The following is a 14,114-nucleotide window of genomic DNA, read 5'->3' as shown; positions in this document are numbered from 1 at the left end:
GCATCAGGTGGCTAAAGTATTGGAGTTTCAGCTTCAGCATCAGTCCTTCCAATGAATAGTCAGAACTAATTTCCTTTAGGATGGACTGGTTGGATCTCCTTGCTGTCCAAGGGACTCTCAAGAGTCTTTTCCAACACCACAGCTCACAGACTGTTAGTAGAAATATGGATATTAAAGATTTCTGGTGGGGACTCAGAAGGATTAAGGACAATTACAGAGAAATCCTAAATCACTTTAGAGAAAGCCTAAATACCATAAAGAAGCTTAGAAGGAATCTGGACTTGGAGGCCGTTTGGAAATGGATGCATGTAGAATAGATGCAAGTCATAGGGGCACCAGAGGGTAGATTGTCATAAGCAGAATTTTGGACCACAGGGTCTTAGTCATCTGGTATTAACCCTGTAGTTATTTTACATTGCAAAAGGGGCTTTGCACATGTAATTACACTTGCTAATCAGCTGACTTTTATTTATTTATTGTTTTTATGATCCATGAGTACTTCTTTAATAGAGAAGAAATTAACCATTCATACTTGCATCTACAGAAAGAAATTAACAGTCTTGCAATTCTAGAATCCTTCACAATAAGGAATTCTTAAGTTCTCATAGAGTGAGGGGGGAGAAGGGGAGAGAGAAAATCACCCAGAACAGTGTTTCCCAAATTTGGGTGTTTTCACAGACATTTTTTGCGGGAGGGGGATGCAGGTTTTCTGCATAACATTTAAATGTTTGTGTGTTCCTTCTGTGTGTCATCTAAACAATATATGCTTGTCCAGGATTCCCTGGACACCGTCTGACCTAACAGCATTGCCGTATGATCACCGCACCTACATTTAGACCTCTGATCCCTGTATCACAAAGTGAAGACCAACCGTGCTTAACTTTTCATGTGGTTTCTCTCGGATTGAGAGACAGAACAGACAGAACCGTCGAACATTTCCTGTGAGATCTGTAAGTTGTCAGGGTTCAGGGCAGTGGTTCACAGCAGTGACTTTCAAAGCAAGAAGGGATGGGGTGGGGTGGAGATGGTGGCCTGGGAAGACACCTGTAATTATTGCAGAGCTCCAATTTGCTTTAGCCGTGTCAACAGTTCCCCTCTCTCGTGCATATTTACTAGATCAGTGCATCCACCTATGCACTCTTGACCAATGAAGACCTGAGGTACCGTTCTGGCTCTGGTGAGCTGCTGCAAGTAATCTTGAATCTCACTGGTGTTACCGGCAGCTGTAATACCGACAAATTCCAAAAGCCCTTGTTTGAAGGGCAGTTGGCTGAGAAGCTCCTGAGTCTTTCTGCAGTAGGGGCAGGTGGGCTTGATGAAGACGACCACCTTCCCAGGCTGGATCTTGCTGTTGACGAATGCTTGAGCCATGCTGCCTCCCTCCGGGGGGTACACCTCCACTGTCTCAGCTGACTTTTAAATAGAGGGATAATCCAACAGGCCTAATATGGTCACATAAGCCCTTAAGTGCAGAAAAGGAAGACAGAAAGACGTGAAGCATGAGGGCTTGCAGGTGGAAAGGGCAGTGTGATAAGGAATACAAGTGGCCAAAGAAGTTGAAAGAGGCTTGTGGCTGACAACCAACAAGGAAATGAGGACATCAGCCCTGTAGTCACAAGGAACTGATTCTGCCAACACCTTGAATGTGCATGGAAGTAGATTCATCCCCAGAGCCTCCAGAAAGGAATACAGCTGGGCCAACACCTTGATTTTGTTTTTGTGAAACTCTAAGCAGAAGACTCACTTGAGCCTTGCTCTACACAGAATCTGACCTCCAAAAGTGTAATATTATCAATTTGTGTTGTTTCAAAATGCTAAATTTGTGGTAAATTGTTACAGCAGTGATAGAAAACTAATTCAAAGTCCTTATTCTACTAAGAATTTTTGAGTTTGGGGTAGGAAGGGATGGGGGAGAGGCCAAGAGATAAAAAGCTGTTTCTGACCTGTCTCAACACTCATGGTTTGTATGAGGCTATCTTGAAAAGTTTAAAAGAAGTAATAGAGGTACAGTGCGTTCTTCTAGTGGGTTTCTAGAGGAGATTCTGTTCTTATCTGCATCAGTCCTGCAAGGTTATTATTTATTCCATGAGCCTGGCCATGAAAGCAGCATTTCTTAGCACAGTTATAAATAGATACTGTAACAATGACTTTAGCAAAGCAAGCATCAGATAGCCTGCACCATGGAGGTGGGAGTTAGGAGTCCCTGGAGACTCAGAAGTTTTCCAGAGGAGAACTCTAGGGCCAAGTACTGGCTTCTGGGCCTAGATGTCCAAATAGAGAACAGAAAGAGGAAAGGCAAGAGGTCTGGGATCAAAAAGCCTGGCTGGAGGTTTGAGGATCACTTTTAGGCTGTGACTGTGTGACATTCACTTCTCCTGGCTTCCTATCTTAAAATGAAGATGAGAAGACCCACGTTGAGGAACTGTTGTTGATTAGCTGCTAAGTCGTGTCCAACTCTTTTGTGACCACATGGACTGGAGCCCACCAGGCTCCTGTGTCCTTGGGATTTCCCAAGCAAGAATACTGGAACAGGCTGCCATTTCCTCCTCCAGGGAATCTTCCTGACTCAGGGATTGAACCTGTATCTCCCGCATCTCCTTCATTAGCAGGTGGATTCTTTTCCACTGAGCACTGTAGCCCCAATTAAATAACATGATACACGTAGAAGCTTTTTGTCAGCTATACAGCATCACATAGGTCACCTTGGGATTTGTGACAACTGTGATACACAGAACTCAAGTCAATAGACATCAGTTGAGTTCTTCATATAAAAATGTCTTGGAGAATACAAAGGAGACCGTGCTGTGACTCCTGTTGATGGCAGATGTGGCTGCTGACATGGGACCCCCCCCCCCAACAATCTTAGCTCCAGTATCCTGGAGGATTGCTGCCTTTCATGGATTCAGTGTAGGGCAGGGGCAGGAAGTGACAAGCTGCCTCCTTCTCTTTTCTACTTCCACCCAAAATGGTTTTCTTACGAGGGCTGGGAGAAGGTGAGGTAGAACTACACTGAGAGATTTGTGGCATTGTGATTTCTGAGTGATTTTTGAGGTAAAAACTTTCTCCAGGAGCATGGTTTCAGGTGCTGTGAATGTGTGCGTGTGTATACGTATCTAGTGGTGAGACTGGGAAGGGGCATCCATACATATATGGAAACACTGAAATTAATTGACGTGAGATTGGGACTAGAAAGAGGGATCTCTTCTATTGAAGGTCAGGTTTCTGCTGACTGGGGAATCTCAAGTGCCAGTGGACTGCAGATAGGATCTGGATGTGATGCACCTGTGTGCTGTCCTACCTTGGCCTCTGATTCTGGGAGGGCTGGAATAGTCAGATTCTGTAAGTGGTTAGGTTCACAGGCTTGACTTTTATAACAACAGCAATGGCATATGTCTGGTTTATGCAGGTAAATAGAAGTGTTTTTAAAAGCTGAGGTGCCTGAAAATGATTATGGGAGTATCTGGAAATCATTCAGAGAAATTTACAGAAGCCTGCCAGCTTCCAGGCAGCAAATATAAATAAAAGGGAAAAAAAAAAAACATTTGGTGGACATCCCATCCCTAGGATGTCTTAATAGGGGAATTTATTATCTTACAAAATAAAAAGTCCTGAGCAAGAGTGGTTTTGTGGCATATCAACTGTGTCTTGACATCTCATCCAGAACCCAGGTTCCTTCCATCTTTTTGCTCTGCCATCTCTAGAAGGTTGTTATTCCTCAGACTTGTTTCTTCCTGATCACAGGGTGGCTTTAGCAGTCCCAACCACTTTATTCTTAACAACAAGGGGGGATAAGCTACTTTCTGTCATGTGTTTATTTCTTTTTAGATTAAAAAATTGAAATAAAGTTCACATAACATAAAATTCACCATTTTAAAGTGAAGAATTCAGTGGCAGTACACTCACAGTGTTGTATAACCACCACCTTTATCTAGTTACAGAACATTTTCATCACACTGAAAGGAAACCCCATACATTAAATGGGGTTTAATTGAGTAGTCATGGCCCATTCCCCCACCCCAATCCCAAGCAACCACTTAGCTACTTTCTGTCTCTGTGGATTCGCCTATCCTCGACATTTCAGGTAAATAGAATCATACAATATGTGACCAAAGGGTTTTATTTTTTTTGCCTTGCAATATCTAATAGAAAATCTCTTGAGGAGAAGTAGAAGACTGGTCAGCACGATACTGGATTGCCAGTTTCACATCATCTGCACAAACAGTAGCATTCTTAGCATTACCTGAATGAAACTTTGCATCATCTAGAATCATGATTATGTATCAGAAGGCAAACTCCAACATCTGATTTATAACTCTTGGCTCATATCTATAGTACCCGTATCCTCTAGGACTTGTGCCATCATCTGAGTATGTTTTGGCATGTTCTTGGGAGAAGCCATCATGATATCACTCCATGATACCCAGTGATCAGACATCTTGAGGTGATCATTAAATCACCCATGTTAATGTATTTCAGTTCTGTTATTGGTAGAAGCCTTTTGCCTGGTGAAGTTGTTCTAGTCCTTGGTGTGCCAGTGAACAGGATGCTCACAAGCAACCCAGTCCTCACTGCACTGGCTCAGGATGCCTCTGCACATGCACCCTACATGCAACAGGGAGATGCCAACCAAATTTTTGGCTCTTGAAGTTCTTGGTAGCTTTTCTATTCAAGAGAAGTATGTTCCTTAGCTATTTTTTTCTAAGAGATGCTCATTATTCACTAAAAGTACCCATTAAATATTTGTCTTATTTTGGTTTCCCCCAGAAGCCAGCCCCGAGACAAGGATTCAAGTGCAAGTAGTTTATTTAGAGGTAAAGGAAACACCAACAGGGAAGTGAGGAAATGAAACAATTATGGGAGGGCAACCAATAAAGGATACATTATTAAGTCAGGTACTTCTGTAGGCAACTGGAGAGCATAATCTTGTGGAATTCTGGAAAATGGTGTGGAACACTTATTTAAGTTACTGTACCCAGAGGATGAGGAAGCTGGGTTATTTATACACCAATCAGTTCCCTGCAGAGATGGGTTGAGCCAACTGGTTGAAGTAAGTTCCTCTGGGGCCATTAATTTGCTGGCACTTCTGGCCAGACATATGAGCAGGCAAGCTAGGCTTCAGTAGCCAGAGAGATCCATCAGGCAAATGCAGGTAGCTGTTGGAAGTTGGAGGTGGTCAAGGTGAGGGCATAAGGGATACCTGAATTACAGGTATTAGAACAGTTCTTCTGCCTACAGAAGGTTGCCTTCTTTACTTGAGTCAAGAAACAAATTGACTTTTCACTGGAGAATAAAATGCATTAGATTAATACATTTTGCAGTGGTATTAAGGTATAATTGCCATATAAGAAACTGTAGATATGTAAAGTGTATAATTTGATGAAATGGACATATGTGTACACATCTATGAATTTTGCCTGCAGCAGTTATTGCCGTGGTGTTCTAAGGGTGTGGTGTTCCCTCATTCTTTCTACATAGGTTAATCGAAATTCTTCCGTAAGGAATATTTAACTTTTTCATCCTCATTTATTATTCATTTATTTGTGTTTCGGAAACAAAATATAATCCTTCACAGCTACATGTATATGGTGAATCAACAACAGCCATCTTTTCTTCCACACCTTTAGCTACATCATCTCACTCCTGCCCAAGATTGTCAGTTCAGTTCAGTCGCTTAGTCGTGCCTGACTCTTTGCGACCCTATGAACTGCAGCATGCCAGGCCTCCCTGTCCATCACCAACTCCTGGAGTTCACTCAAACTCATGTCCATCGAGTCGGTGATGCCATCTAGCCATCTCATCCTCTGTTGTCCCCTTCTCCTCCTGCCCCCAATCCCTCCCAGCATCAGAGTCTTTTCCAGTGAGTCAACTCTTCCCATGAGGTGGCCAAAGTACTGGAGTTTCAGTTTTAGCATCATTCCTTCCAAAGAACACCCAGGACTGATCTCCTTTAGAATGGACTGGTTGGATCTCCTTGCAGTCCAGGGGACTCTATCAAGAGTCTTCTCCAACACCACAGTTCAAAAGCATCAATTCTTCGGCACTCAGCTTTCTTCACAGTCCAACTCTCACATCCATACATGACCACTGGAAAAACCATAGCCTTGACTAGACGGACCTTGGTTGGCAAAGTAATGTCTCTGCTTTTTAATATGCTATCTAGGTTGGTCATAACTTTCCTTCCAAGGAGTAAGCATCTTTAAATTTCCTGGCTGCAGTCACCATCTTTAGTGATTTTGGAGCCCAAAAAATAAAGTCTGACACTGTTTCCCCTGTTTCCCCATCTATTTCCCATGAAGTGATGGGACCAGATGCCATGATCTTCGTTTTCTGAATGTTGAGCTTTAGGCCAACTTTTTCACTCTCCACTTTCACTTTCATCAAGAGGCTTTTGAGTTCCTCTTCACTTTCTGCCATAAGGGTGGTGTCATCTGCATATCTGAGGTTATTGTTATTTCTCCCAGCAATCTTGATTCCAGCTTGTGATTCATCCAGCCTGGGATTTCGCCTGATGTAGTCTGCATATAAGTTAAATAAGCAGGGTGACAATATACAGCCTTGACGGACTCCTTTTCCTATTTGGAACCAGTCTGTTGTTCCATGTCCAGTTCTAACTGTTGCTTCCTCACCTGCATATAGGTTTCTCAAGAGGCAGCTCAGGTGGTCTGGTATGCCCATCTCTTGAAGAATTTTCCACAGTTTATTGTGATCCACACAGTCAACAGCTTTGGCATAGTCAATAAAGCAGAAATAGATGTTTTTCTGGAACTCTCTTGCTTTTTCAACAATCCAGCGGATGTTGGCAATTTGATCTCTGGTTCCTCTGCCTTTTCTAAAACCAGCTTGAACATCTGGAAGTTCATGGTTCACGTATTGCTGAAGCCTGGCTTGGAGAATTTTGAGCATTACTTTACTAGCGTGTGAGATGAGTGCAATTGTGCGGTAGTTTGAGCATTCTTTGGCATTGCCTTTCTTTGCCCAAGATTGTAGGCACCCTTTAAAAGTGAACTGCCTGAGAATAATGTCATTGGGGTGTTGAGCAAGAATATCCAAAAATTCTCTCCTCCACAAAAGCAATAAGAACACTGGCCTAGTGATCAAGATCAACTTTTTCAGAACTCTGGAATTACGCAGAAGCTTACAGCAATCCAGGGAGCTATATAGTAGCAAAGTTTTTGTATACCAGTGAGATCAAGTTGGTATTAATCCAAACTAGACTGTTATAAGTTAAGGTGTTAATTATAATCCCCAGGGCAATCACTAAGAAAATAGCTCAAAAATAAAATAAATAAAAAGATAATTAAAATAGTATAATAAACATATCTATTTAACACAAGAGAAGGCCATAATAGAGGAATATGTGAACAAAAAACCCCCATAATTCATATGGAAAACAAATAGCAAAATGGTAGATGTATGCTATGCTAAGTCGCTTCAGTCGTGTCCGACTCTGTGTGACCCCATAGACGGCAGCCCAACAGGCTCCCCCGTCCCTGGGATTCTCCAGGCAAGAACACTGGAGTGGGTTACCATTTCCTTCTCCAATGCATGAAAGTGAAAAGGGAAAGTGAAGTCGCTCAGTCGTGTCCGACCCTCAGCGACCCCATGGACTGCAGCCTACCAGGCTTCTCCGTCCATGGGATTTTCCAGGCAAGAGTACTGGAGTGGGGTGCCATTGCCTTCTCCGATGGTAGATGTAGGGCCTGTATTATTAGATATAAATGGATTAAACACTAAAAAAGCAGAGATTGGCAGAATGGATATTTGAAAAATAATCCATGATAGTCTGTCTACAACAAGCATACTTTATCTTTTTGAAATAGTTATTTTCATTAAACAATATTATTAGTATACCTAGTAATAATTTTACTGCTTCTACAATTACTATCCCTGCTTTTCCCAATTTTAGCAACTTGTGCAAGCTAATTGGTGGAGACAACAGGACTTTGAATAGAGCAGAATATATTTGTGTGTGTGTCACATTTATCTGAATTAACTTTCAATTGATTAATAGCTGGTATTGCCATTTAGCACCTTATCACTGTTTAAAGCTTGGTTTTCCATTTCACATAAATATTTTTTCTTTTTTATTGAGGTATAGTTGATTTGTAGTATTATTTAAGTCTCAGGTATACAATGTAGTGGTTCACAATTTTTAGAGGATAAATTTCATTTATAAGTTATTATAAAATATTGGTCTATTCCCTGTGCTGTACAATATATCCTTGTAGCTTCTTTATCTTATACATAGTAGTTTAAACCTCCTAATCTCCTGTCCCTATCTTGTCCATACCCACTTCCCTCTCCCCATTGGTAACCATTAGTTTATTCTCTGTGTCTATGAGTCTGCCTCTTTTTTGTTAAATTCACTAGTTTGTTTTGTTTTTTAGATTCCATATATAAGTGATACTACATAGTATTTGTCTTTCTGTTTGACTTATTTCACTTAGCGTAATGCCCTCCAAGTCTCCATGTTGTTCCAAATGGCAAAGTTTCATTCTTTTTTATTGCTGAGTAGTATTCCATTATATATATATATATATACCACATAATCTTTATTCATTCATCTCTTGTTGGACACTTAGGTTGCTTCTATATCTTGGCTATTGTAAATAATGCTGCTGTAAACATTGGGATGCATGTATCTTTTCAAATTAGTGTTTTTGTTTTGGGGGGGTTAAATACTCAGGATTGTAACTTCTGGATCACATGGTAGTTCTATTTTTAGTTTTTTGAGAAATCTCCATACTGTTTTCCAATGTGGATACACTAATTTACATTCCCACCAACAGTATGCACCGGTTCTCTCCTCCACATCCTTGCCAACATTTATAATTTGTGGTCTTTTTGTTGATAACCATTCTGAAAGATGTGATATCTTATTGTGGTTTTAATTTGCATTTCTCTTCTGATTAATAATGATGAGCATCTTTTCATGTGCCTGTTAGCCATCTGTATGTCTTCTGAAAAATGTCTATTCAAGTCTTCTTCCCATTTTTTAATCACGTTGTTTGTTTGTTTAACATTGGGTTGTATGAGCTGCTTATATATTTTAGGTATTAACATCTTATAGATCATATCCTTTGCAAATATTTCCTCCCATTCAGTAGGTTGTCTTTTTGTTTGGTTTATGGTTTCCTTTACTCCACAAAAGCTTTTAAGTTTAATTAGGTCTCATTTGTTTATTTTTGCTTTTATTTCAAGACACACACTTTAAATTCAAAGACACAAATTGGTTAGAAGTTAAAAAAAAAATAACATGAACATGTAACCAGAAAGAACTAGAGTGTCTATACTAATAGACAAAATACACTTTAAGACAGTCATTGGTACTGGAGGCAAGGTAGGATATTCTGTAATGACAAAAGGGTCAATTTATCAGGAAGACAGAACAATTATAAATATATGTGCATGTAACACCAGACTCCCAAAATAGATGAAACCAAAGGTGAAACGGAAGAAATGGGTAAAACTGGGATGCAGCTCAAGCAGTGCTTACAGAGCAATTTATAGGTATAAATGCATATTTTAAAAAAAATGATCTCAAAAAAAGAACCTAACTTTCTACCTTAAGAAATTAGGAAAAGAACAGCTAGGTAAACACAAAGTAAGCAGAAGGGAGGAAGTGACAAAAGATTAGAGCAAAATTTAATGAAACAGAAAAACAATAGAGAAATGAAACCAAAAGCTCGGTCTTTGCAATAATCAACAAAATTGACCAATTGTTATCTAGATTGAGGAAGAAAAAAAGAGAAGACTCAAATTACTAAAGTGAGTAATAAATGTGGGCACATTACTACTGACTTTATGAAAATAACAAGGATTAGAAGGGAGTAACATGAACAATTATATGACAACAAATTAGATAACCTAGGTGACCTGGGTAAACTTCCAGAAAGATACAAGTACTGAAACTGTTTCAAGCAGAAATAGAAAATCTAAATACAAGTAAAGACATTGAATCAGTAACCAAAAAACTTCCCACAAAGTAAATTCCATAACCAGATGACTTCCCTTGTGAATTCTATTGTGTTTAGGGAAGAATTAACACCAACCCATCACAAATTCTTCCAAAAAATAGAGAGGAGAAAATATTTATCAACTCATTCCATGTGGCCAGTATTACCCTCATACCAAAACCAGACAAAGATATTATAAGAAAACTATAAACCAATATTCATTATGATTGTAGATGCATAAACACCCACCAAAACACTGGGAAACCAAATCCAAATATTAAAAGGATTTAACACTATGATCAAGTGGTATTTATCCCATGTATGCAAGGTTATTTCAATATATGAAAATCAATCAATGTAATACATCATATTAATAAAGAACAAGAACCCTATGATAACCTCAGTAGACAAAGAGAAAGCATTTGGCAGAACTCAAGATCCTTTCAGGATAAAAAATACTCAACAAAGTAGGAATGGAAGGGAATTTTCTTAAATTGATACAGGGCATCTATGTAAAGCCCACAGCTAACATACTTGTGACTGAAAGTTTCTCCCTAAGAACAGAAATAAGATGAGCATGTCCACTTCTTGCTACTTCTATTCAGTATTTAACTGGATGTTATTGTTAGAGCAGTCTGGCAAGTAGAAGAAAAGGTATCCAGATTGGAAAGGAAGAAGTAAAACTATCTTTCTTTGCAGATGACATGATCTTGTATATAGAAAATCCTGAGGAATTCACACACACACACACACACACACAATTAGGGCTAACCAACACTCCAGTACTCTTGCCTGGAAAATCCCATGGATGGAGGAGCCTGGTGGGCTGCAGTCCATGGGGTCGCTAAGAGTTGGACACGACTGAGCAACTTCACTTACACTTTTTCACTTTCATGCATTGGAGAAGGAAATGGCAACCCACTCCAGTGTTCTTGCCTGGAGAATCCCAGGGACGGGGGAGCCTGGTGGGCTGACGTCTATGGGGCTGCACAGAGTCGGACACGACTGAAGTGACTTAGCAGCAGCAGCAACAGGTCAGAAAAGTTGCAGGACACAAGATCGGTATTAAAAAAATCAATCATATTTCTATGCACTAGCAATGAGGAATCCAAAAATAGAATAAAATAATTCCATTTACAAAAGAAATAGAATAAAATGTTAGGAATAAACTGAACAAAAGATGTGTAAGACTTGTACTCTAGAAACTACAAAACATCATTGAAAGAAGTTAAAGAAGACTTAAATGGAAGGACATCTCATGTTCATGGATTGAAAGACTTAATGTTGTCATGATTACAATATTGATCTATAGATTAAGCACAACCCCTATAAAAATCTTAGCTGCTTTTTTGGTTTGCTAAAATTGACAAGCTTTTCTTAAATTCACATGGAAACTCGAAGCCCCAAACAGCTAAAACCATGTTGAGAAAGAAAAAGTTGGAGGACTCACACTTTCCAATTTCAAACTGACTTCAAAGCAACAGTAATCAAGATGATGTTGTACTGGCATGAGAGTAGACACATGGAGCAATGGAGTAGAACTGAGAATCCAAAAACAAACGTTACATTCATGAGCCATTGGTTTTCTACAGGGATGCCAAGACAATTTGATAAGATATGAATAGTCTTTCCAATAACTGGTGATGGGGCTACTAGATACACATATGCAAAAGGATGAAACTGGGCCACTACCTCACATCATATACAAAATTTAACCTAAAAATGGACCAAAAACCTAAATGCAAAAGCTAAAACTCTTAGAAGAAAGTATATATATTAAACTTCATATCTTTGAATTAGTCAACAGTTTCCTAGAAATAATAGCAAAAAAAAAAAAAAAAGAGAGAGAAAAAAATAGATAAATTAGACTTTATCAAACTAAAAACTTTTGTACTTCAATGGACACTATCAAGAAAGTGAAAAGACAACTCACAAAATTGGACAAAATATCTACAAATCATTTATCTGATAATGGGCCAGTATCCAGAATATGTAAAGAGCTCTTACAACTCAAACCAAATAACCCAAAATTTCTAAATGGGTGAAGTTTTTGAACAGATTTTTCTCAAGATATACAAATGGCCAACAAAAGTGACAAAATGTTTGACACAATTAGTCCTTGAACGTGAAGCCACTCAGTCGTGTCTGACTCTTTGTGACCCCATGGACTGTAGCCTACCAGGCTCCCCTGTCTATGGGATTTTCCAGGCAATAGTACTGGAGTGGGGTGCCATTTCCTTCTCCAGGGGATCTTCCCGATCCAGGGATCAAACCTGGGTCTCCCACATTGTAGACAGACGCTTTACCGTCTGAGCTACCAGGGACTCACTTAGGGAAATACAAGTCAAAACCATAATGAGATACTGCTTCATACATGCTAAGTTGGTAATAGAAAAAACAGAAAATATGTTTTACAGTAATGTGGAGAAATTGGAACCCTCATACAATGCTGTTAACATTGTATAATGGTGCAGCTCCTTTGGAAAACAATTGGGCATTTCCTCAAAAGTTAAACAGAGTTACTAAGTGACCTAGAAATTCCATTTCTATACATATAACCAACAGAACTGAAAATATATTCATGCAAAAACTTGTACAAAAATGTTCATAGCAGCATTATTTATATTAGCCAAAAAGTGGAACCGTCCCAAATATCCATCAATGGAAGAACAGATAAACAAAATATTGTGTGTCCATACATATTCATAGAAAGGATGGAGTATTGACAAATAGGCTACAACATGGATAAACCTTGCAACACTATGCTAAGTGAAAGAAGTCAGACACAAAATGCTACTTTTTAAAATTGAAGTATAGCTTATTTACATTGTTGTGTTAGTTTCTGGTTTACAGCAAAGTGATTGAGTTAAATATGTAAAATATGTATTCTTTTTCATAGTCTTTTCCGTTATGGTTTATTTTGTGTGTGCTTAGTCGCTCAGTCATGTCCGACTCTCAAGACCCCATGGACTGTAGCCCGCCAGGCACCTCTGTGCATGGGGATTCTCGAAGCAAGAACACTGGAGTAGGTTGCCATGCCCTCCTTCAGGGGATCTTCCCAACCCAGGGATTAAACCCAGGTCTCCTGCATAGCAGGTAGATTCTTTACCGTCTGAGCCACCAGGGAAGCCTCTATGGTTTATTATAGGATGTTGAATATAGTTCCCCACTCTATGCAGCAGGACCTTGTTGTTTATCCATCCTATACATAATAGTTTACATCTGCCAATCCCAGACTTCCAGTCTTTCCCTTTCCCTCCCCATCCACCTTGGCAACCGCAAGTCTGTTCTCTATGTCTGTGAGTCTCTTTCTGTTTCATAGGTAAGTTAATTTCTGTCTTATTTTAGATTCAACATATAGGTAATATCATATGGTATTTGTCTTTCTCTCTCTGACTTACTTAGTATGATAAGTGATATATGACACATATTGCATGAGTCTCTTTATATGAAAGGTATACAGTACCTTTATATGAAAGGTATACAGTAGGTAAATCTATAGAGGCAGAATGTAGAGTAGCAGTTGGAAGGAGAGGTAAATAGGGAGTGACTGTTAATGAGTATGGAGTTTCTCTGTGGGGTGATCAAATATTCTGGAATTAGATAGTGATGGTTGTAGAACTTTGTGAAATAGTAAAAAAATCACTAAATTGTCCACTTTAAAAGGATGAAATTTATGGTATGTGAGTTATATCTCAATAAAGGTTAAATAATTGAAATAATGTGCCTTTTCTTCTCCACTTTAAACCTTGTCTTGGTCTCCATCCTGTTGGCTTGATTGTGGATATCTTATTTTGAATGACCACCAAATGGACAGTTTGACAGATGCTACAAATCAGCCCACTCCCATTCCAACCCTCTATAGCACACCTTACTACATGGTAGTGATTTGAAAGCTTAAGTCATTTCCCAGTTTCTCTTACAGCTTGGATTCCATATGTGTCCCAGGTTTTGCCTCAAAGATACCTTCCTGAGAGATTTGCTAAATGGAAATGAGGTGGATGCCATGCTTCTCGTAGCACACACAATTGTAGTTTTGTTCCTCTGAAGCGGCATTCACAGTGGTCCCTGCTTGAAGCTCTCCCTTAACGACTGTTGAGAGACAGATCATGGGGCTTTTGTTTGGTTGAGGCTGTATGGTACTTGAACAGGAGTCAA

General features: G+C 39.4%; 1 protein-coding gene across 1 annotated transcript; it reads right to left on the bottom strand.

Moving 5' to 3' along the window:
• Positions 1–482: 482 nt before the first annotated feature.
• On the bottom strand, positions 483–1,398 carry LOC109554814 (glutaredoxin-1). Its single transcript, XM_019955436.2, has one exon. It carries the CDS (start codon positions 1,369–1,371, stop codon positions 1,051–1,053), a length of 321 nt encoding a protein of 106 aa, XP_019810995.2. The 5' UTR covers positions 1,372–1,398; the 3' UTR covers positions 483–1,050.
• Between the last annotated feature and the right edge of the window lie 12,716 nt (positions 1,399–14,114).

Source organism: Bos indicus, chromosome X (genome assembly GCF_029378745.1).
Source record: "Bos indicus isolate NIAB-ARS_2022 breed Sahiwal x Tharparkar chromosome X, NIAB-ARS_B.indTharparkar_mat_pri_1.0, whole genome shotgun sequence".
Classification (NCBI taxonomy): domain Eukaryota; kingdom Metazoa; phylum Chordata; class Mammalia; order Artiodactyla; family Bovidae; genus Bos; species Bos indicus.
Note: the sequence above shows the minus strand (reverse complement) of the source record. Positions and strands in the feature narration are given on the sequence as shown.